Genomic DNA, 23,409 nt, shown 5'->3' with positions numbered 1-23,409 from the left:
TAGTCTCACTTCCGGCTCTGTCTAGCCCCTCCCCCTCATGGGCGAGTTGGCCTTGTCGCCGGCTGCCATCTTAGCGTCGGGCAGCCCGTCCGCCACGGGCTACACGGGTCCCGGAGTCAAGATGGTGGCAGCGCGCGCATGCGCGCGCAGGGGGGCGGAGCTTGCAGCGCGGTTTGGCGCGAAATTCTGTCCTGTGACTGTGTCCCGCGGCTTGCGCCTGGCTCATCGCGAGCTGCCGAGCCGGCCAGAGGCTGCGCAGGTGAGGAGCGCGCGCGGTGCTTTTTCCCGCCCCTCTCTCCCCCCGCCACGGAGCGCGCGCGTGCGGGGCCGGTGCAGGCTGTGGCTGCCGGACACCCGGTTCCCTGGCCCCGGCCCTGCCGCGGCACCCGGGTCAGGCCCGGCCGGTTTGACCTCAGCTCTGCGTCCTCCTTCGCTTTGCTCCCCTCAGCGGGGTTGGGGGGCGGCGCAGGCGGGTGCCCACCGGGGCCTGGCCCCGCTGTGGTGCCTTTGGCTTAGGAGGCGGCGGCTGGGACTTCGGCCTCGTGGCGCGAGTCTCTGGCACGGCGGCGCCTTCACGCCGCAGCGGCTCGCTCCGGATTCCTTGTCCAGCGTGGCCCGGCCCGGCCTTGCGGGGCTCCTGCCTGGCCGGGGCTCAGGGCGCCCGCTGGCCTGCGCGAGCCCTTCCCTTGCCGCGAGCGGGGCGGGAATCCCGCCCGTAACGACCCCCCGGAGTAGGCTGCTGTGCAGCAGAAGCGCCCTAGAGCGCCCCACTGCCAAACAGGGTGAACCAGAGCCACTAGGAGCCGATCTGCAGGTGGGCGCGCTTGGCTGGACGGACACCGCGATGTGCTGCGCAAAGGGCGCGTCTAGGCGGCGGGCACCTCAGAGGTCGCTCTCCTCCGTCAGGGCGTCAATTCTCAGACGCGATTTCCAAGAGCCCTTCCCCATTGGGGGCTTGGATTTCAGGGGCCAGGGTCCTTGTGGCTTTAGTCCAGCTGAGGTCAGGTGGGCGCCAGTGCATCCAGGTTTCGGTGCTGTGGGTTTGAAATTATTCATCGGCGCTGAACTTCTTCTCTCCCCCTCCCCGACCTCCTCCCTGATGGGACTAAAGCCCGGAGACCCCAATCCCACAAACCTGAATTTAAGCCCTCTGCTGCATTATAATGCCATAGAGTTGAGACTCCCGTCAGTGGGGAAGGGCTTCCATTAATATACATAGTCCACCTCCCCCAAATGATAGTAGCTGGGGTTGGTGGAAGCATTCTTCTGTGATTTAGCTGCTACTCTGGGAGATAGATTGACATAGCTACAGCATTAGGATGAGAATTCTTCATGCCTCTGACACAGCCTGTATAGGTTTACATTTGAAGTATAAATGAGGCCTATAGTTTCATGAGGAGAAGTCTAGGCCAGAGTCCTGCTAGGTGCTTTTTCATGTCTTGCATATATCTGACCTATCAAAATCTTAGGTTGACCTAGCTACCTCACTCAGGGCTCTGAAAAATTTTAACACCCTAGGCAATGTAATTAGGTTGACTTCTGGCTACAGGGACAGTCGCTGGTAGGGCACTCCAGGGGCCATGACTCCCACCAACTCCTTCCCCAGGGCCAGGCAGGGAGGGGAGCAGCCTACCAGCCAACTTCTCCCTGGGCCAGCCTGGGGCAAGGAGGGGCATGCGGGCTGCCTGCCAGCTTCTCCCCAGAGCTGAGGGACTGGTTGCATTTCCTGGTTCCCACCCCCCATCATCCATGTGCTTGCTCTTCACTCTGTGGCCCTCGTATCATACCCCTCCCTTTCTACCTGATGCAAAATAATTGCATTTCACGCACATCACATTGTCCTTGCACAACCAAACCCTGACCTTGCATTAAGTTATGATAAGAGTAAGCTACATTCCAAATTTTGCGGTCCTAGCTCTTACTATGCTCTCTAAAATATATAGCAGATGTGGTTGTACTAATGGTGGGACTCATGCCATTGTAATGCCGTAAACCAGGGGTAGGAACCCTTTTTGGCTTGGGGGACACTTGACCCACAGAAAAATCAGTCGGGGGCCACACACAAGTGAGAAACAAAAAAACAACCACCACGACCCTCACTTATGTGGCCTCTGACTGAGACGGAAAAAGACACTGCCCTCATTCCCTTTGCACATTAGAGCCTAGGGGGGCCCAGCCTAATAGATTTTGTGCTTCAGCCCCACAGTGGAGCAGTGGAGGTCTGGAGCGCCAGTGCGAACTCCCCAATTGTGAGGGGGGGCCCTGAGCCTTGGGGGCCAGTTCCAGTCAAGCCACGGGCCACATTTGGCCCCCACGCCTGAGGTTCTGCACTCCTGCCGTAAACTGTGCAAGTTGTGGACTCTCAAGTGGAGTTATCATGTGGTTCTACAGTTTTACCACATGGGTATTTTTACTATATAAAATACTGGGATGTAAAATAAATATTGAGAGAGTGCCAAATGCCTTTTACTTGAGTGCTCAGAGTGGATTACAAAATGTTAAGGACAAAATGTTTAAATGTAGAGCCTAAAGTTAGGAACATTAATAAGAGACTTGATTTCTTTTTTTCAAAGGTGCTAAGCTCTCTCTTTCATGGAGATTGCTGGAAGTTCAGCACTTAAATAAGACTTCTTTATTTAGGTGCTTAACTTTAGCAACCCAGTTTATATATTTTTTTTCTAATTTTCTTAACCACTCTGCAATGTTCAGTAATAATTTCATTTGACAGCTGAAGAAACGTAGGCATAGAGAGGTCCGGCAACTTGCCCAAGATAACTCTGTGAATCAATGGCAGAGCTAGGAATTAGAATGCAGGAATATTGAGTCTAGTCTGTTGCTTTGGTCATTAGACAATATGATTTGCATTCACCAGCAAAATTAATTTAATCCTTTTTATAATCTCTCTGCAGAAATCATGAGCACAAGGCAGCAGTGCAAGCGCATCTATTCATGGGTTGGAAGAGAAAAGAGGTCAGACCAGCAATTGAAGACTTTTCAATATAGGTGTAAATAATATCTATTTTAGGTTGACTCAGAGACATATAAAGAAATATACTGGTTTTTTAGGTCATTCTCATGTACGATAGTATTCTACATGTTGAATCTCTCTAGTCTGGCGCTCTCCGGTCTGGCAACATCCATGTTCTGTCATGATTTTAGATAGCGGGATGTCCTCTTACATGGGTGTATCCAAGTTTCCCACGGTCCCCATATAGTTGTTTACAGCCACCAGTCCTGGCTTGCAGTGTTCTGTGCTGTTATTTAGCTCTAATTTACCCCTAAATGTCTTCCAACAGTCCAGTAAGTAGAAGTGTTGGTAATACTGCTAGAAAATATTGACCTCCCATGGTTCAGCAAATTCTCTGGTTCGACTCTGGTCAGGTCCTGAGGGTGCTGGACTAGAGAGGTTCAAACTGTAGTAACAATTACTTGCATTACTAGTACTTGTCGGCTGTATCTTCCAGGTTTGGAATATGCATAAGCAATACCATATGGAGACCCTCTTATTTTGTAAGGCTCAGTGCTATTGGTGTGAAAGATATTGTAAACATCAAATAAGGCTTTGGGCACAAAACTCTTGCATTGTAGATTAGACAACTGGATAAGATATTCAACAGTCTCCCTAAACATTTATACAGTATTGCTCTGTTCAGTTTTATTTTTGCATTTCACTCGTGGAGGTAAGTGACTTTTGGTTTGGTCTTAAGTTTGTCAAGCACTTTTTATTCTTTGGGATAAAAGGGGTTATAAAAATGTAAGTTTGAGACTTTAAAAAAAATTTGTTCTGATAATTCTTTGATAGCATCACTAACTTAACTCCGTGGCTTGAATGCAGGATAGCTGACTGTCTGGTTACTCATGGATTCTGACCTGTCTTCATTAGTTGCTGTTTTGGTGAAAAGAATTGACACATTTGAGGAGGAAAAAGATTCATGGACTTTGCAAGGAAATTTGGCAAAGGGGAGGGTAAAGGCCCAAATCTGACTGTTAACTGGGCATCTGATCTGTAGAGAATATGAAATTATTTTGTTAATATACATGTGCCTCTGTTTTCCAGGGGGATCCTGATTAAATCAGAAAGAAGTGTAAAAGAAATGTGTATACTAGTTGGAGAGTTTGTTTTAGTAGAAGGGGAGAATGCAGATCAACCTTTTGTGGCAAAACTCCTGAAATTGTATGAAGATGGTAAGGACAAGTATTTTCTTTGTAATGGAAAATTAGAAGACTTACCCGATGTTATCCAGGCCCGTCTTGGGGCTGGTGAGGGGCTGTGCAGACCTCCCACCAGTGTTCCCCAGATGTGATGAAGGGGGGAGGTATGCAGGCTTGCAAGCCGTGCAAGGTGGCCTGGGGGGTGCTGGAGGGTGGACTGTGACTCCTGTGGCAAAGGTTGTGGCTGTGTTGCCTGGCTGCAGTGGTGGGGCCAGTGTGGCTTCCCTCCTCCCCCCGGTTTAGTGCTGGGATCGAGAGCCAGGGAGTAGTGATTTGGGGCAGAGGAGCCACTTACCTGGGCCAGTGGCAGGCAAAATGGCAAGCCCTGTTCCTGGCTGTCCACTCCCTTGTTGGTGCAGCTGTCCCAGTGGTCACTCTTCAGGATAGCTTTCCCCTGCATTCGTTGCCCCAAGTGGTGACTAAGTATAGCATCTCTCCACTCAGCCCCCTCCCTTTTCATGTTATGGAAAACAATCCAGTTCCAGGCACATCTCATTTTCCTGGCATAACTAAATGCTGACCTTGCATTAAGTTATGAAGAAGCTGCATACCAAATTTGGTGATCCTAGATCTTACCATTTAGGAGGAATTCCTGCACCAATGGACTCGCAGACATTCACACAAACACATATAGATGTCAAGGAGGACTCTAGATGTCATGACTTCAGTGACCTCTGATAAAATCTCAGTATCATTCCTAACCTATGAAATATATCTTTCTTTGGTCATTTAGATCAATGGCTTTCAATCTTTTCAGACTAAGGTACCCTTTTCAGGAGTCTGATTTGTCTTGCTTGCCCCCCCCCCGGCCCCTGCTTTTACCTCACTTAAAAACTATTTGATTACAAAACCAGACATAAAAATATTAAAGTATTAGAGCACATTATTATTGAAAAATTACCTACTTTCTCATTTTTTCCATAAATTATAAATCAATTAATATAAATACTGTACTTACATTTCAGTATGTAATATACAAAGCAGTATAAATAAGTCATTGTGTAAAATGTTAGTTTGTACTGCTTTGGTTGTGTTTTTTATGTAGTCTATTTTAAAACTAGATAAATATCTAGATGAGTTGATGTACCCCCTGGAAGACTTCTGCATGCCCCCAAGAGTATGTGTACCCCTGACTGAGAACCACAGGTTTAGACAAAAGGGATATAGGTTTCAAATCTTAGATGTTGAATATTACTAGACTCCTATGCTTTGGTGGCCAACCAGAAAGGTGCAAGAAACATAGTGCACTGTGACCGGTGCCTGGGATAGGCCAAATTGAGTGTGCCACATTTAGGGCAAACTGAAAGAAACAGGGCAAACAATCCACCCAAACTGGTGGTTAATTCTATAGTCACTAAACCAATATCCGAGCTGGATCCTGGGCAGTGGTACTAATTTTAGTATTGTGGTCCCAACCCCAACTGCTCCTGGAGGCAGAGCCGTATGGTGGACGGCTGCCCCATGTGTTGGGACTGGAGCCAGGCCACGAAGCATCTACTCCTGGGCCGGGACCAGGCTACTAAAAATAGCACCGCAGTTCCAACTCCCGCACATAGGGCAGCCACCCACCACTTGGCCCCATCCCACCACCAAGGGGCTGTCGTACCTCGGTGTTCTCATACCTCGGCACCTTCGGTGGTCTGGACTGTCAGTGTCAGCGTCGTCTGGTCAGGGTTGTCCTGGCGCGCTCCTGACAGGACCTCTACTCCGTTGATAAACTTTTGGCTGCGTGCGTAACAATCAGTACTCCCTTTATCTAGAGTGTTAGACCCCGTGCACTTGGGTCAACACAAGAGATCTCTGAGAGGCCCCGGAAATGACAGATGCAGGCAAGGTTTGAAATCAATTGAGCAGGTTTATTGTCAAATACGAAGCTCTACCAGTTGGTAACAGAGATCAGTACAATGTTACACCACTGGGCACTATGGCCCGCATTGACAAGGTACCAACACCGGGCAGGCCTATTGCCATATAACAAATATTAACAGCAGTTAGTCAAAGTTAAGCTACTGTGCACTCTGTAAGTTTAGGCAATGACACCTGCCGTTCAGGCGCCTAGTGCGCCCCCCTCCCTCCCCAAGGTCGGCCGGAGAGCACCCTCTGCGGTGTCCTTTTATAGACAGGTACAAACAACTTACATCATTTCTTTACGTACCAGGTTACCACCCTTTGTTGCCTAGTTACCACCCCTCACCTTACGGAAGGGGGGCTTACTTACTATCCTTCATGCTGTCAATTCTGACCTGGTCCTGAACCTAGGTTGGTATGTGTATTAGTTTTTAGGGAGTTTTTGTACCAAGACATTTCTTATTAAGATGTTCCATTACTCCCCTTTGGCTCACAGTCTGTACCCAGTGCTTCCCTGTGTCCTTCCATGCTCGACCTAACTTACACAATCACACAGTTTTCATTAGGGCCTCTTTCTTGGCTCCTGTTACTGAACCAAAGTCTTGCTCACTAGATTGCAGGCCTGTTGCTGTTTTCATGTTACAGGCCTCTATTTAGGCCTGCTGATACCATGTTACTGACCCTCAACTTACTACAGGGGCTAGAGAGGGTTGAGGGGTGCAGGTGTCAGGAAGGTAAAAGGTGAGGGAAGGGGCAAAGGAAGAACTAAGGGAAAGGTGGGGGTGAGGAGAGCAAGGGGCTTGTTCTGAGAGTTGCAGAGAGGGTCAGGGCAGGAGAAGAAAGGGGAAGGCAGAAGGGGCAGGGTGGAGGGAGAGACAAATGCCAGGTGTCCAAGAGGAGACAATGAGGGGAAAGGGAAGGAGGAGCGGGGGCAGGGATGGGAAGGTGTCAGTGCGCATGGGAGAAGGGAGAAGACGGTGATGCTGGGAGAGGAAAGGGGAGGGGAAATGGGGGCAAGAAGGAAGGAGAGGGGAGGAGTGGGTGCTCAGAGAAGGGTTGAAAGGCAGGGTGGGAATGAGGAAGGCAGGGGTTGGAGCAAGTCATGTGTGAGGGTGCAGAGGGGCATGAGGAGAACTGAGGCAGAGGATGATGATGGGGTGGGTACCAGGGAGGAAGAGGACAAGAGGGGCAGATGTTGGGAGGGCAGCGGCAGTGAGGAAAGGGGGAGACTCTTGGGTGCAGGGGTAAGGGCAGATGCCAGGAGTATTGTGTGAGTGAAGCAGAAGGGCAGACATGGGGAGGGGAGTGAAGGGATGAGCACCAGAGGGCAGAGGAGAGAGGCAGGGCAGGTGCGTAGAGGGAGGTGTTAGGAAAGGGGATGGGGAGGGGCAGTTACAGATGATCAGAGTTGGGCTAGAGGAGGGGTGGGCACAGGAGGGAAAGGGAAGGGTGAGTGCAGGGGTCAGAGAGGATGGGGGGGCAAGTCTCAGGAGGGCTGAGGGGAGTGAGAAGGGCAGAAGCCAGGTCAGCAGAGGAGGGTGGGATGCGGGGGGGGGGGGCAAGCAGATGGGGTGAGGGGAGTGTGGGAGACATGGCAGCAGAGGGGAGAAGTTTATAAGATATTTGTTAATAGCTTGGGTGGCACACATCTAAACAAGCTATTAACAATTAATGGTGCACAAGACAAAACTCAATCCACTCATGAATGGAAAATCTTAGAGGGAACGCTGGTGGTGACTTGGAGCTTGTGACCTGAGGCAGGTAGTTGAGGTCGGGGAGGAGGAACAGAGGTGGGGGAGTGCCAGAGGCAGGGTGTGGCTGGGAGACTTTTACCTAGGCATCTCACTCCAGCATTGGGAAGGAAGGAGACAGGAGGCTTTACTCTGCCCCTGCCGCCAGCAAAATTTCCCAGATCCTATTGGCCAAAAACTGGCCAATGGGAGCTGAGGGATTTTTCTGGGGGGCAGGACAGCATGTGAATTCTCTCGTCCGTCCCCAGCATGCAGAGCAATCAGCAGCCAGATGTTTAAAACTGTGTGAGCTGCTGTGTAGTAAGGGTGCCGGCAAGGTGGCCCCGGGTTGTATCCAGTGACTTGGCAGGCTGGATGCGTCCCTCTAGCTGCCTCTTGCCCACCTCTGGGCTAGGATGACTGTGGCTATTACCAGTCATATAAATAAGTACTCTTGTTTTGCAATTACAGGCAGTCCCCGGGTTACGTACAAGATAGGGACTGTAGGTTTGTTCTTAAGTTGAATCTGTATGTAAGTCGGAACTGGCGTCCAGATTCAGTGGCTGAATCTGGACGCCAGTTCTGACTTACATACAGATTCAACTTAAGAACCCCAGGCATCCCCAAGTCAGCTGCTGCTGAAACTGATCAGCGGCTGATTCCAGGAAGCCCGGGGCAGGGGCTTCCTGTAGTCAGCCACTGGTCATTTTCAGCAGCTGCTGACTAGGGGACACCTGGGGCAGAGCAGCTGGGGTGCTGCTGGGTTGGTCCAGTGGCACCCAGAGCGGCGCTACGGGACCAACCGGCAGCGCCCCAGCTGCTGTACCACAGGCGTCAGGAGCAAAGCCGCGGAGCACGGGGGCAGCGGGACAGCCCAGACGCGCCGTGGCTATCCTGCTGCCCCCGGGCTCCGCGGCTTTGCTCTGCTCTGCTCCCCGTCCCCCAGGTCTGCAGACCAGGGGGAGGGGGAGCAGAGTAGAGCAGAGCGGCGGAACGCGCGGCCAGCTGACAGCCCAGACGCGTCTGGGCTGTCAGCTGGCCGCGTGCTCCGCTCTGCTTCCCCCCCCCCCCCCATGGTTTGCAGACCAGGGGGAGGGGGAGCAGAGCAGAGTAGAGCGGCAGAACGCGCGGCCAGCTGACAGCCCAGAAGCATCTGGGCTGTCAGCTGGCCGCGTGCTCCGCTCTGCTCCCCCCCCCCCACTGCAGATCAGGGGGAGGGGGAGCAGAGTGGAGCACAGCAGAGCGGCGGAACGCGCGGCCAGCTGACAGCCCAGACGCGTCTGGGCTGTCAGCTGGCCGCGTGCTCCGCTCTGCTCCCCCTCCCCCTGGTCTGCAGACCAGGGGGAGGGGGAGCAGAGCAGAGCGGAGCAGAGCAGAGCAGAGCAGCAGAACGCGCGGCCAGCTGACAGCTGGCTGCGCGTTCCGCCGCTCTGCTCTGCTCCGCTCTGCTCCCCCTGGTCTGCAGGGGGGGTGGGGGGGGAGCAGAGCGGAGCGCGCGGCCAGCTGACAGCCCAGACGCTTCTGGGCTGTCAGCTGGCCCCGCGTTCCGCCGCTGCTTTGCTTCCTCTCCCTGGTCTGCTCGAGACCAGGGAGAGGAAGTGCCCCGTTCGTAACTGCGGATCCGACATAAGTCGGATCCGCGTAACTCGGGGACTGCCTGTACTACAAATTTAGTCTCAGTGATTCCTTGGGGCAGAATGTTCCACTGGTTAATTTAGGCTTTTTGAGGGAGCGGGACAATTCCTTTGATGTGTTTTGAAATTGCTGCCTGTCAAATTCATTGACTGTTCCCTTGCTCTTGTATTATGAGAGTAGGTACTTTGTATAGGATCAGTTTCACTGTTTTCTCCCAAGTGGTCAGTTTTCCCCATTATATGTTTAGGCCGTTGGTCCTGCAACAAAGAGTAGAAATTGGTAAGGTAACTGAGGGCAGTGTGATATCTTCAATTATTACTTCTTTTTGTTAGGTAGATTTCAATTTTTCTATGTCCCTTTAAGCCTGTTTCCGTTCAGTTTCTACAGTGGAAACAGGCTCAATATGTGGTATGCCAGATTACTGTAGCACTAATAGTTCAAAACCCACTTGGTCCTATCTTCGATTTCTAATGCATTGGGTATTTGAGCGCGTTTTAACTATCTTAGATAGGACACACCCTTGCTCTCTGCTGCTGCCTATGATATCGGAGGCAGCAATGCGGGGTTGGGAGGCAAGGGCTGACTGTGGGGACAGGGGCTGCTGCTGTGAAGCAATCTCTGTATGTGGGGCGCTCCTCCCCCGTCCCTCCGGACTGCTGCCCCACTGTGCTGCTGCCTCTGATTCTAAAATGCTGCCCCCCCCCCCCCCCGGAGGTGGGGCTAGCAGCCAGTGTGCTCTTGGCCTCACTCCCGGGGAGCCCCCTGATACAGAGGCAACAGTGTGGAGTGGCAGGTTGAGCCAGTCCACAAGGGGAGCCAGTTTAATCTGGCAGACCCAAGCTTCCCACAGGCAGCCCTTCTTTCCCACCCTGTGCTGCTGCCTCTATCAGAGGCAGCAGTGCAGGGTGCTCTTGGGGAGTGGAGCCAGGAGCACATTGTCTACCAGCCCTGCCCTGGGGGGAGCATTTTAGGAACTGTGTAACTGATAAAAATTTTTTGCGGCTACACAACTACTTAAAGAAACGTTATCTAACATTCCAAGTGTGGTACATTTTTTAAAAAAGGGTATAAAATTTATGTTTGCAACAAAATGAAAAGTAATAAAAAGCAGTCCCATGACATACAACACACAACAAAGAACAATATACATAATTTACAGAATAACTTACAATTAAAAATAAATGGTGCCAGATTCTACTTATAACTATACAAAATAAGACAAACAAAAATAAAAATAGAAAAAATACAAAAAAGGGTTAAACATTTAAATAAGCGAGTTACCACCTTTTTATTTGAAGCTTTTAATGAAAATTGATTATTTATAACATTTATAGTATTTGGTAAATTTGTTGTATTAATGGCATTTTCCACTACTTTATATTAACTCTATTTTAAAACTGCTATTGGGCAATAAGGAAAGCCCATGTTTCAAATGTTAGTTAGTGATTAGGATTAGAAACAGTGCATTGCTGTTGCTTAGCAACTATATCTTCATAAAAGTTGGGAGTAATTCTTGGTTGCATTCCTGGAGGGTTAAAATAATTAATTTACTGGATTTATTTAAAGTAAAGGTTTTCCTTTGTGTTCTGTTTGTTTCTTGTTTTCAGTTGCTTTATCTCTTGGAGTTTTTTGTTAAAACTATATCTTTTAATACAGAGAAAGAGAGAGAGAGAGTCAAAATGAACAGAGGTGGGGAAAGGGGTGTGTGTATGTGTGTTAAGAGCAACTTAAGAAGGAAGTAAAACCTGAGCCGAGAGAGTAACTTTCACAGTTGTCTTAAGGTACAGGCGGCAGCAGCAAATTTAGCAAACAGGATATAAAGGAAAACATATCACTATATTAACATTTTTGACAAAAAAGGGTATATATTTGGCATGTGGTTCCGTGGGTCAAAACAGTTGGGAACCCAAGCCCTGGGGTTTTATACTGGCTCTGAAATGAGGATGGGAGTTATATACCCCCCCACACCGCCAGCCCCCTGCCCTGAAGAACCTGGGAAACACTGGTTAAGTCTGTTAGTGATGAATAATAGTGCTATAACTAAAACTAGAGTTTTGAATGCTCCGTTTTTCCCTTGTTTCCTTTTGCTGTAGGTTCTCAAGAAAAGCGTGCAGTTGTTCAGTGGTTCTCTCGTATTTCAGAGGTACCACTCAATAAGCGAAAACTGCTGCAAAGAGAGGTTTCTTCCCAGGAGATATTTTTGGATAAAGTTCCTGGATATGACACTGACATAAATGTGGAGGCCATCATTAGAAATGTCAAGGTGTGTACCCAGGGCATGTTTTCCATGTAGGAAAGAAGGTAGTGGAAAAACTTTGGAAGGCCTAAGCAAAGGTTGAACCACACATTTGCCCCCACAAAAACGGTCTGAATTCTTAATGCTGCTCTTTAAGGATGTTGAGCATCATTGTTACTTAATATGGTCTAACAAGAGTGTCCTCTGTAGTCCTTCGTTACAGGTGTACCAATAAACAGTCGTAGGATAAAATGTTAAGATACGTGATTAGGCAAAATAACAAAATACTAAGTAAATAGCAGATACTAAAAGGTCACTTGATAATTTTTTTTGTAGGTGATACCTTTGGCCCCAGAGGAGGCAGTGCCTCTTAGGTCACACCGAAAACAGATATTCTTCGTAAAGGAATCTTGGGATGGGAAATGCTTTAAGCCACTGTCCCCTGGCTTATTGTCTGAGCTGAAAGAAGAGAAAAAGAAAAAGCCTGAGAGCCTGAGCCCTTCGACTGACTGCCAGGTGTTTCCTTTGGACTTCATTTGCTCCTTGAAAGTGGAGACTGACAGAGTCACTCGCAGTGCAATGAAAACCAAGAACAGTCAGATGGAAATAGAATCAAGACACTCTTCTTCCAAGTCTTCCCTGTCTAAGGAGAGACATTCCCAAAGGGTAGCAAATGGCATACACACCCCAGGAGCAAGGAAGAAGTTAGAACTAAACAGTATGTACATAGCAATAGTTTATTCAGTGCAATACTTTTGGTTTTACTAGTAATTTGCCAACTGATAGTAAATCTAATGGCAGAGTTGCTAGCTCTGGAAACCGAAGACTTGTGTTTATTCATAGTACTGGGAGAGGAGGCTCTCTAATTCCTGAAGGCGTGTCCTTCCTGTAGCTGCTATGGTCGCACTGCCAGGACTTTTTGCCTGGGAGTGTTTGTGTGTAGAACAAATCTTTCAGCAAGTGGTTTTTTTGTTTTTGATAGTAGGAGCATCAAGAGCAAAATTCCTGTTTCCACCAGTATCTCAGCTGCTCCAGCCACTGTGTATATCATAAGGAATGGCTGGAGACTGCTACCACCTTTAAGGCCATGTCTGCACTTACCAGGGATTGACACTGCTATGATAGATGCAGCAGGGGGATCAATTTAGTGGGTCTAGTGAAAATCTGCTAAATCAGGGGTCTCAAATTCCTGGCCCATGATCCAATCCCTACTGGAGTGATTTCACAATCTGGTCCTGACTTTCAGACCTGGGGGGAGGAGAGATTGTCTGTTACTGGGCCTTAAGCGTTGCCCCTTCCCATCTTCTCCCCCGTGGCATCCCGTGCCTCTGAGCATGTGGCTTTGGGGATTGCCTGGGGGGCCTGGTACCACTCAGTGGTTGGTCCCCCCCACTCCTTTTCTAGTACCATCTAACATAGAAAACAGGTTGGGAATTTACTTGTTAAATCACACTTATACCAAAATGTATAGATAGAATCTCGAAGAATTATGCATTGTAAAGTTGATCCACATTGTCTTTCAGGCACATCCACCTCTTCATTGACTTCATTTTCTCCTCATAAGCAGTTTTCCTTGTGTTTCATTCTTGCAGCTAGACCCGGCATTTTCTTCTTGCATTGCTTACACTTGACAATTTACCCATGGAATAAATTTCTTCAAAATATTCCCTGAAAAAGGTCTCTAACAAACAGAAGCCATGACAGTTTTTCTGTGGCAAAAGTGGAGGGGAATATAGGAAGTGGTGTGTGTGCTGAATAATGTCTTGCCTTTTTCTTTCCAGTCTACTCCACTGTTCCTTTCTATGCTTCCTCTATCCTTTCCTATATATTGTCTCTGGGCACATCTACACAGCAGAGTTAAAGCCGAAATAAGCTATGCAACTCGAGCTATGTCAATTGCGTAGCTTAAGTTGAAATAGCTTATTTTGACTTTTGGCGCTGTCTACACAACAGGAAAAGCATTTTTCCTCCAACTTCCCTTACTTCTCATAAAATGAGGGTTATAGGAGTCAGAGTAAGAAGTCCTCCAGGAGGCTTGACTTTTGTCATTGTCGAAATAACTGCTTGTAGTGTAGACGCGGATTATGTTATTTCAGAGTAATGTGAGTTATTTTGAAATAACACCTCTGTGTAGACGTAACCACTCTGTCTTTAGAGCCCTGCTAAGATACAAAATTGTGTCCCTGTCTGTATTCACAAAAATGAGCTTGCAGATATTGGAGTTTACATACATGGATATGGTTACCTGCAGATATCTGCGGATTTGCAGGACTCTATCTTTAGACGCTGTCTTAACTAGCTCTGCTGAACTTGGCCCAGGTTCATCACCACATAAGCATAGAACAAAAACAATCCTATCCAGCTTGTGTGTCTCTTTGCACATGTTAGTCTGCTTAGAAACAGAAACTAAAAGCCCCTAACTTTCAAGAAGCAAGAACTGGTTAGACTGGACAGGCTAGAGTCATTAATTCATTTTTATGGAACTGTAAGTATAGGTGTAGCATGTCTGTGATAAGATTTTAATTGTAGCTGTTATTTTTAAATGAGAAATTTAGTATTTTATTGATATTTTTAAAAATCCTATTTAAATTAAAAAAAATATTTGTATGTTTTTAAAGAATCATTGATTTTTATCCACCCTGGTCCTTGCTCTGATGTCTGTCTCTTGCTATGAAGAGTATATGTGGTACTTCAATAGACACAGAAAGCCAGATTATTCCAGTCTACTGGTTAAGCATATACTTAGGTGGCTACTGTGCATTTAGGCCTGACTAGATAAGAGGCTCTTTAGCTATGTATGTGTGCAATCAGGAATTTACACATGTGAGGGTGGTCACATGCAAACTAGAGCTCAGATGAGCTTATGTTTGGAAGAGGGATAATATGAGGCTTAAAAATTCAGCCCCTAAATCTGTGTTGCATCTTTTCAGAAAGGAAATGTTTTTCCTATTAAATAGTTCAGTTCATTCTCTATCACGTCATCTTGATTTAAGCAAAAGTTATATGCCATGGGTGGATTGGCAGCTAACAGTTAATGAAATCAGTCATGTACAACTTCATGACCTTTTGTTGTGGTGTTGGTTTCTAGGTCCTACGAAATCTAAAAGCAAACTGACAGGATGCGATGTTTTAGAACTCTTGAGTGATGACTGTGATGCTTTAGAGGCCCTGGAACCATCAGCCAACAAGAGAAAGGTGACATTCACTCAGATTTTGGGCTCACCTCCAAAAATATCTCGCACCAAAGATGAGCCAGACTCACCACAGAATAACGGGGGAGACTGGCCTAAGACAGTTGAAACAATAAGGATATCTCCCTACAGAAGGGGCCAAGGTTCCAGCCTGAAAGCCAAGAATCTCGGGGAGAAAGATGATGACACACGGTAAGTGGGGGCACTGTTTGAATGCATCTTTGACTGGTACCCCTGTTCGGTGTATCTTGTTTCCTTTTTTTAAAAAAAAAATCATTATTCTCTTGAAACAAGATATTATCAAAGATCCCACAGAAAAGAGCGGGTGCTTCCTGCAATGATGTCACTGTAACAACAGATGTTTACTTCCCTGTCTTCCATAGTAAGATGGGAGAATATAAAAACACACAGTGAGAGATGAAATACTGGTTATGAGTGGTAGTAACTCAGTGTTCAGTGCATTTCCAAAAATCCTTATTCTCAACCTAATAGTGCTGGAATTTTGGGAAGATTTAGCTGCTTTTTCTTTTCAAATTTGATCGTTATTTCCTCTTTCTGCTTGACGCAATGAGAAAAGCTCTACCATATTTTATATTTGCTACCATTATTCTATACTCTCCTTCTCAAATTTTTATTTCATAAAGTTTGATTTTGAACAGTTTTCTGACCAAAGGAGAGTACTGACAGAGTTTGTGAAATCCTAATATATACTCAAATGCTTTTCTATTGATGTAGAAAAGCTTTAATAATTAAGAGGCTCCATGGACCTGGGATATGGAGCTTTCAAAGCAAAGGGTACATGAAGGGGGAGAAATGGAAGGAGTTTGGGAAGTAGGGCTACACAGGTCAGGATCTTACAAGTGAGAAATATAGGAATCTATGGCAGATATGATGGGGATGCAGAAAAGGGAGGTGGTCTAGCTATCTCTACTTTTACAAGTTAATATGCTGGCATCAGACAAAAGCCTCCTCTTCTTTTCATCAGTTTCTCTTCACCTGATGCATATACCCAACACAGCTCTAATATCATCCCAAGTGTGTAAACTACATAGATCTGCACAAAGATAGCCAACCTGTATTGGGCCTCATAGAATTTGTTATGGGAATACTTTCTCAGACTTTATATATGTTGGTCTGTTTATGTTTATGGAAAAAAAAATTAAAAAGACATTCCCCCACACTAATCTTAATTCAATTTGCTCAGTATATTTTTTTATCAGCATAATCACTGAAAATCACAAGCAGGAAAAAAATCCAGGACACCTTTTTCTTTACAAATCCTCTTTAAAGAAGTGTTAATATGGAGCAAACGTTTGATGAAGCTGTTAGTGTGCTATTAAATGCTTGTTCTTGCACACTTATGGTGCATCTACACTGTACCGTAACTCGAAATAAGAGGCACTTTGAGCTATGCAAATTGCATATCTTATTTCAATGCTATTTTGAAATAGCTTTTTTTCTTCATTTGGCTCTGTCTACACAACACCAGATTTCAAAATAAAGTGCTATTCCGAAATATCTTTTACTCCTCGTAGAATGAGGTTTACAGGGCATCAGAACAGCGAGCACGAAATAATGGGCTTGCTGTGAAGATGCAGGATAGCTATTTTGGGATACTCAGGTATCCTGAAATAGCGTTGCAGTGTAGATGTAGCCATAGTCTGCAATGTAGTGGAATTAGGAAATCTAAAAGAATTCATTACAGATACCTCTTTATTAAAGTGAAAGTGATTCACCTCAATATGACTCATCATCTATTGGACAAGTTGTATTTGTAATGTTCCCTTTTCTTCATCAGTCATTTTAATGGAAGAAATGAAGAGGAGGAAACTGAGGAGAGAGCCAGGGAATCCAGAAAAAGAACCAAACAAGCAGTTACTTCCACAAGCAGTTGTAAAAGCGACACAAAGTAAATCCTGATAATCAAATGTTGATGTTCACTTATTCCAAGAGTGATTTATGGGTCACTTGACATAACACTGGATACAAATAGCTTTGTTCTTCCTCTAGTTTAGCTGAAGAGGAAGTCTTGAAGACCAGGAGTCCAGTGATGACCCCACGTTCTCATAGGAAATGTGTGCAGAAGACTACTGCTCGCATTGCAGAACAGCTCCAGTAAGTTTCCATTGAGTCTGAATCCGATTAACATTGGTGACTTGCAAACCTCAGCATTCACCAAGTCTAAGGTTGAAATGCAAGTCCAATGAATCTCATTCAAGCAAGGAAATGCTTTGTGTGATTCCTAGACACATTGTTTGCAAGAAAACAATTCAAAAAACATCTAAGACATTTGCAAATTAAAGCAAATACTTTCATTCTTTAATTAAAATAAACTGTAAGATAGAAAAAACTTGCATTCATTACTGTTCTGTGGTGTATTAAGACAAACTTTGTTTTTTCTCAGAAATGCTTTCTGCATATTGTTTTACTTCATAATTTGGATTTGGTGTTTTCGCTCTTCTTGCTGGAAGATTCTTTGAGAGTTTAGGTGAAAGGGTGACATCACCAATGGCTAAAGTCTGAGTTGTGTGGCAGTTTTTTTAGCCCTCATCTCAGTGGGAGCGAGGTGTTGAGTCCAAGGTCCTATCCATTGTGCAACTGTAAATTTAGTTTGTAATCTGGCAGTTTCCAAGCCGCTGGTCTTTAAATAGCTTTATGTCTACACCTTATAGAAGAAAACTCATTTAGTAACAGAATTCACCCCCAGAACTCTATGGCTAAGTGTACACTGCAGGCTTTTTGCGCAATACCTGTTTTGTGCAGGAGTTCTTGAGCAAAAGGTCTTGCACAAGAGTGTGCCCACACTGTCATGTGCGTTTGCGCAAGAGATGTGCTTTTGCACAAGAGCGTCCATGGCAGTGCAGACGCTCTCTTGCGCAAGAAAGCTCTGATGGCCATTTTAGCCATTGGGGTTTCTTGCGCAAGAAACCTGTTGCCTGTCCACACTCCCTTCTTGCACAAGAGCTCTTGTGCAAGAGGGCTTATTCCTCATGGGGAGAGGAATAACTCTTGTGCAAGAAGCCCTCTTTTCCGACACTTTACTGTAAATTTACTTGCACAAGAACGTGAGTGCAGTGTAGATGGCTCTGCAAGTTTTTGTGCAAGAACCACTGTTCTTGCGCAAAAAGCCTGCAGTGTAGACATAGCCTTATTAGTTCAACATGTTGGTTTTTTTGCAATTTAAACAGTACACTTTCTGTGCCTGTGTACTTAGTCTGACAAGTTGTCCTCCTTCCCATCTATTTGGTGCCCTGCCCTATATGCAGCTGATGCTGCACTCTATATGCATGTACCATGCGCTGTTTTCCTAGAATCCAGTGAGTTAAGGGTTAGACAGCATATTAGGTTTGGATGTGCACAGTTGCGATAGCAAGACCTCTTCTGTGTGAACAGTTGGTGCCATTAAGTGGTTAAAAATCATAGTGGAGTGATGTAGAGCAGACTGGCCTTACATTGGCTCTCCTGGGCATAGCAAGAACCTTTTGTTCCTGATATTATCAATAGGGGAAAAAAATCCCTCAGGAATATATGTATTTGAAAATAGAGGGGTTATCTTCACACATCAGCAAAGAAAAGTAATTTTTTGTTTAGCTGCATTTAAATACACATTTTTTTTATAGTTGCATTTAAATATACATATAAAATAAATATTGTATGGACTGTATCTTCTGTTTTAATTTGCAAATAAGCACAAAGATTTGGCTCTGTTTAAGGGTTTTATATTGTAATCCATCACCATAGTACAGTATCTGAATGCTGGCCATGTAAAATCATAACAATAGTGGTCCCGAGTGGGTTTTGTGAGGTCCCTTTTCGCATGTTGGTGCACGGCATCTAGAGTGAATACAGTGTTTCTAAAGTTAAAAATAAACTGTAAGGGAGGCTGTCTTTATATATCATCCAAAGAGCAATAAAGAACATAGATGCAAGTGCTTTACATTAGTAGTATAGAACTGCCATCCATATGGGGCAGTCAGATGATCACTATTCATGCTAGCCAATGGCTGCCTTCACTGTGTGTACTGATGAGCTTTCCTAGCAAGCTACTCTAGTGTTTACAGAGTTCTGTCCCAGGCACTGAGAAAAACAAAACAAAACAGATGTTCTTAACTGCTATTATGAGTCATTACATACACTGGGGCATCCAGATGAGTGGTAATAGGAAGTTCAACTGTAGTTTCAGACCAACAAACATGAGTAAACAGTATGCAGGACTTAGTAACACAATAATTATCCTTGTTGATAGCAAACTGACTTCTCTTAAACCTGCCTGGCTTATAATGGCTATGGAAAATGTACAAGTACAGATTTAAAATCTTTGTCTACTTGTTACCATGATAATTAGAAAAAAACAAGACAAATTATTTTTCTTATCAAACAATTATTCCCAGGTGACTGAACTATTGTGCGTCTGTTTCTAAACCATAATTCGATCTTCTTTTGATTTTTCCAAATCCTCAGTCTGTTTTTTTTTCTCTTTCAGTTTTTTAAATACATCTGTGCCGGATGAAGAAGATAACTACCTGCCTAGTACAGACAGCTCTGATTCCAGTAGCAGTGAGGAAGAAGAGAGCGTGGTGCCCTGTACACCCAAGAGGAAAATAAGATCAAGTGTCACACTAAGCACTCCAAAGTCTTTAAGGAAGCCCTCTGATACAACCCCTGCTAAAACCACCAGAAAAGCTGTAAGATTTCTGGGGGTCATTGTCCAGGAAAACAATTGCTCTGGGTTTTGTTGGTTCTGAGCGTTTGATGCATATGTACCAAAGTGGATGAATCATCTGAAGCAAGGTATCGCAGTGTGCAAAGTAACGTTTCTGCTGAATTATGTAAATTTTGCCACTGAAATTGAGGAGGCCAGCCTCAGGGAAGGAAACACTCTGCTTCCTGAAACAAATGAAAATGAAGTCTTTTATTACTATCAGTGTTTTGCAAACTGTGTATCAGGGCACAATCCCTGGCTGATGTTAGACAGAATACAACATTTTTAGGATCAAGGGGTAAGGATTTGAGATGTTTTGTAAGGAGGTGGTCCCTAAAAGGATCTTTCTTTCTAAAAGTGACCTATAGAATAGTTGAAGAATCAATCCCACCTTAAATTATTAAAAATAAAACTATTTACATATAATTACATCAGTCTTGTGTGTTTCTGCAGTACCTAACAGTGGGGTCCTGATTGGTCATTGGTTCTTCTAGGCACTATGATCATACATTGCGGTGCTCTTTGTTTTTCAGTTGGAGGCTGAGATTAGAAAAGGAGAGTCACTGCCTATCAGTTCTTATGGTTTCACAGCACTGCAGGGAGGATTGTTTAAATTTAAAAACTCTTCAGATGCTTAATACTTTCATGTGTTATTTTTCAAGAGGAGCTTCAGATATTTCCCTTTTTAATTTTTTTTTTTAAATTCTGTGTCTAAATCTTTATCAAGTACTCTTTATAGAGTCTGGCTCTCTCCTCACTTTTACACCCTGGAACTCTCAAATGATCTTTGAGCGTAAACCATCTTTTGCAAATGTAGACAGAAGTCTCTAATATAGATATCTCGAATATTATGCAGAATCTACTTCTAGTGTTTGAGGATTTTGACTTTTCTCTGCAGCCTGAGCCGAGAACCCCCAAGACGCCCCGTAATGCTACTCCCAGAATTCCCATTCGAAAGCAAGCAACAGAGAATCCAGACAATGTGCTAGAAGAGGCTCGATTAAGGTAAAGTGTAGCAGAGGGATCATCCTGTTACTTTAACAAAGAAATTAGGGCATTACACTGAGGAAATACCAGCTTAGCTTTATTCATATAGGGTAAAAGTACACATGCTTTTTCCAAACTGAGGGTCTTCTCAAGAACTGGCAATAGCAGAAGCATCCTTGGTTCAGAGACTAAAAACATTTTTTTCTGGTCTATGCATATTAAGTTTAGAGTTCTGGATATGGAAATTTTTCCCCAGCATTTTCCTTTTTGGTTCTCAACAAAATCACCAAGATTCCTGAGCTATAGAAATTGGTAGAAAGATTTATTTTATCTGCACAATGCTAAAGAATCAATGCACAACATTTAAACGCTGATTCCCATTAGTAAAAAAAACACTTGTTACCAGTTTAAGTCCTACGTGCGCTGTTGAAATAAATGCATGTATGATTGGTTATATCTCACAACTCCTTCCCTTTACTTGACTGTCTCCCCACCAATCCTTCCTGGTATCAGGTTCCCATATTACTTCATTTTTTTCTTTCTGTGATTTTTTGTAAATTTGGGCAAGAAATAGAAGTGTCTTCCTAACTTTTGCATAGTAATGGTGTTTGCCTGTGAAAATCAGAGCCTATGGTGTCTGGGAGTTTTTTGAGAATATATTTAAAAGATAAGTGAAGATTACTTTCTAAATTACTTTTTAAGACATAAGGTTCCTTTTAAAACAAACAAAAAAATAAACCACATACTTTTTGCATGCTTACAGTGTAGGACAGACTCAAGATATCTGTCTGTATTTGTGTGTAGGAAGAGGGGGATTCTTCCTATTTGCCTTTCTGACCAGGATGTTGAGTTGGAGCTTTGAAAACTCAAAACTTTACTGGTATGTTTTTGTTTCATTGAAAGGCTGCACGTTTCTGCCATCCCAGATTCCTTGCCTTGCCGAGAAGAGGAGTTTCAGGATATCTATAATTTTGTAGAAAGCAAACTTATTGATGGAACAGGAGGGTGAGTTGTCTCACGGCCTACTATTGTACACAGTGGGCAGATTGGTAAGAGGAAGCTATAAACACTTCAGCCGGCTGTTTGGGTAAATGGAGAGAAATTTTATTCCACTTAAGTGCAATTTGGGGAAGGAAAGGAGGCAGTAACCCACCCAGATCATGTTTCTCTGCCCAGATCTACACTAGGGCCTTATTTCAAAAAAACGCCATGCCCCCACCCCACCCCCCGCTGAATTTATAAGTGGTGTGTCTACCAGAGGCGGATGAGAGTGCCATGGGGCCCTGGGCAGCGCCGTGGGGCCCTGGGCAGCGAAATTTCGCGGGGCCCCTCCTTTGACACAGCGCATTTGCCGTGGCGCCACGGCGCATGCGCGGGGCCTCGGGAAGCACGGGGCCCAGGGCAGCCGCCCCTCTCGCCCTGCCCTAAATCCGCCGCTGGTGTCTACACTACGAAGCCCATTATTTCGAAATAGCTGGCTACAGAATTTAAACTCTGTACTCCTGCTTTTCATCAGGAGTAACACTAACTCCAAAATAGTTAAATAGTGTGGCTGCTCTGGTGCTGCTAATTCAAACTTATTGGCCTCCAGGAGGCCTCCCAGAGCACTTCCTGTTACTGTAAGTCTGAGGTAGTAACGGAGCCTAATTCGGACTGATTTCGATGCTTCTCCGTAGCGAGGACACGCTAGTTCAACTCAGCATTTACTCCTTACCGGCCTCAGTAAGTTAGCAAGTATTATGCCCAATGTGCAGATAGGGAAACTGAAACTCAGGGACTTGCCCAAGGCAACTGAAGGAGGTAATGTTCGAAGCTGGGTTTAGAATTTGGGAGTTCTGAGCTCCAAGTTCTGTGCACAGGTCACTGGGGTTATGAATGATCCTCTCCTCTTTTAGGTGTATGTACATTTCTGGTGTTCCTGGAACAGGCAAAACAGCAACTGTTCATGAAGTAATTCGTTGTCTACAACAAGCAGCAGAAAATGATAAGCTACCATCTTTCCAGTTCATAGAAATCAATGGCATGAAGCTGACTGATCCTCGCCAGGCCTATGTGCAAATATTACAGGTGAGCGAGGCCTCTCTGACATATTGTTGATACGAAGGGAAATTGAACTCCCTATCTCTTTTTTCCTAGGATCCCTACGTGAGCCATAACACTAACACATCCCAGCACTCTCTCAAGGAAACAGCATGCTTTTCATTTAGGACAGGCTTTTAAAGTGATCTCGTTTTGGAGATTTCTGCTATTGAAGCTGAAGAAATTGCTCTTTGAATACGTCAATGTATAGAACTTCACTAAGGCAGCAGCACCAAAGAAATTGGGGTTTTATCACATCAGTTCCATTAAAAATATGTACAAAATAGATTCCTGGTATTTTCCCCATAACTCTTGGTGTGAATGACTGTGTGTCTGAAAATTGCTGAGCTGACAATACGAGAGGCCGTTCTAGCAACAGAAGAGTTACCAAAAGGATGACAGACATGACTGCCACTATCTGTCAGCTCTAACAAAGAGGAACTGCCTCCGTGGATCATTCAGTGTTTTCAGTCTCCCTGACAAGTTAATCTTTAGTATTGCTCCTGAAGCTGCCAAGAATGCTGCCAGTTTGAGAAGGAAACTCTTTTACTATGTGATCACCAGTCATCTAGGAACTGGACTGAGACCACCAAATATCTACAGATTTGTGGGGCTCTACTGCAGTGATGTAATTCTACTGTATGTGATGTAATGTAATGAAAGCCTCAACAGCTGAAAAGTAGGGATGTTAAAATGTGTTTATTCAAGTAAACATGTAACTGTTGGAAAATTTCTGCAGAGCCTCCTGCCCCTCACCCCAATACAGAGGCAGCTTGTAGGGGAGGGAGG

At 45.1% G+C, this 23,409-nt stretch overlaps 1 protein-coding gene across 2 annotated transcripts in view; it reads left to right on the top strand.

Annotated features, from left to right (window-relative positions):
• The first annotated feature begins 83 nt into the window (after positions 1–83).
• Positions 84–23,409, top strand: part of ORC1 (origin recognition complex subunit 1) — a 33,995-nt gene continuing 10,669 nt past the window's right edge. The window contains exons 1-12 of one of the 2 annotated variants that reach the window (XR_012905850.2): positions 84–259; positions 2,910–2,970; positions 4,058–4,185; positions 11,519–11,688; positions 11,998–12,379; positions 14,750–15,044; positions 16,651–16,761; positions 16,863–16,967; positions 19,336–19,537; positions 20,453–20,559; positions 21,445–21,546; positions 22,437–22,608. Coding sequence is in view for 1 of the 2 variants with exons in the window: in XM_075935982.2 (XP_075792097.2) it covers positions 139–259; positions 2,910–2,970; positions 4,058–4,185; positions 11,519–11,688; positions 11,998–12,379; positions 14,750–15,044; positions 16,651–16,761; positions 16,863–16,967; positions 19,336–19,537; positions 20,453–20,559; positions 21,445–21,546; positions 22,437–22,608 (1,956 nt within the window). In the remaining variant the exon portion in view is untranslated. The remainder of the gene's footprint in view (positions 260–2,909; positions 2,971–4,057; positions 4,186–11,518; positions 11,689–11,997; positions 12,380–14,749; positions 15,045–16,650; positions 16,762–16,862; positions 16,968–19,335; positions 19,538–20,452; positions 20,560–21,444; positions 21,547–22,436; positions 22,609–23,409) is intronic. The other variant, XM_075935982.2, reaches the window with a different exon arrangement.

The sequence above is a fragment of the Pelodiscus sinensis genome, chromosome 9 (assembly GCF_052426305.1).
Source record: "Pelodiscus sinensis isolate ZL-2025 chromosome 9, ASM5242630v1, whole genome shotgun sequence".
Classification (NCBI taxonomy): domain Eukaryota; kingdom Metazoa; phylum Chordata; order Testudines; family Trionychidae; genus Pelodiscus; species Pelodiscus sinensis.
This window is presented reverse-complemented; position numbering and strand designations above follow the sequence as displayed.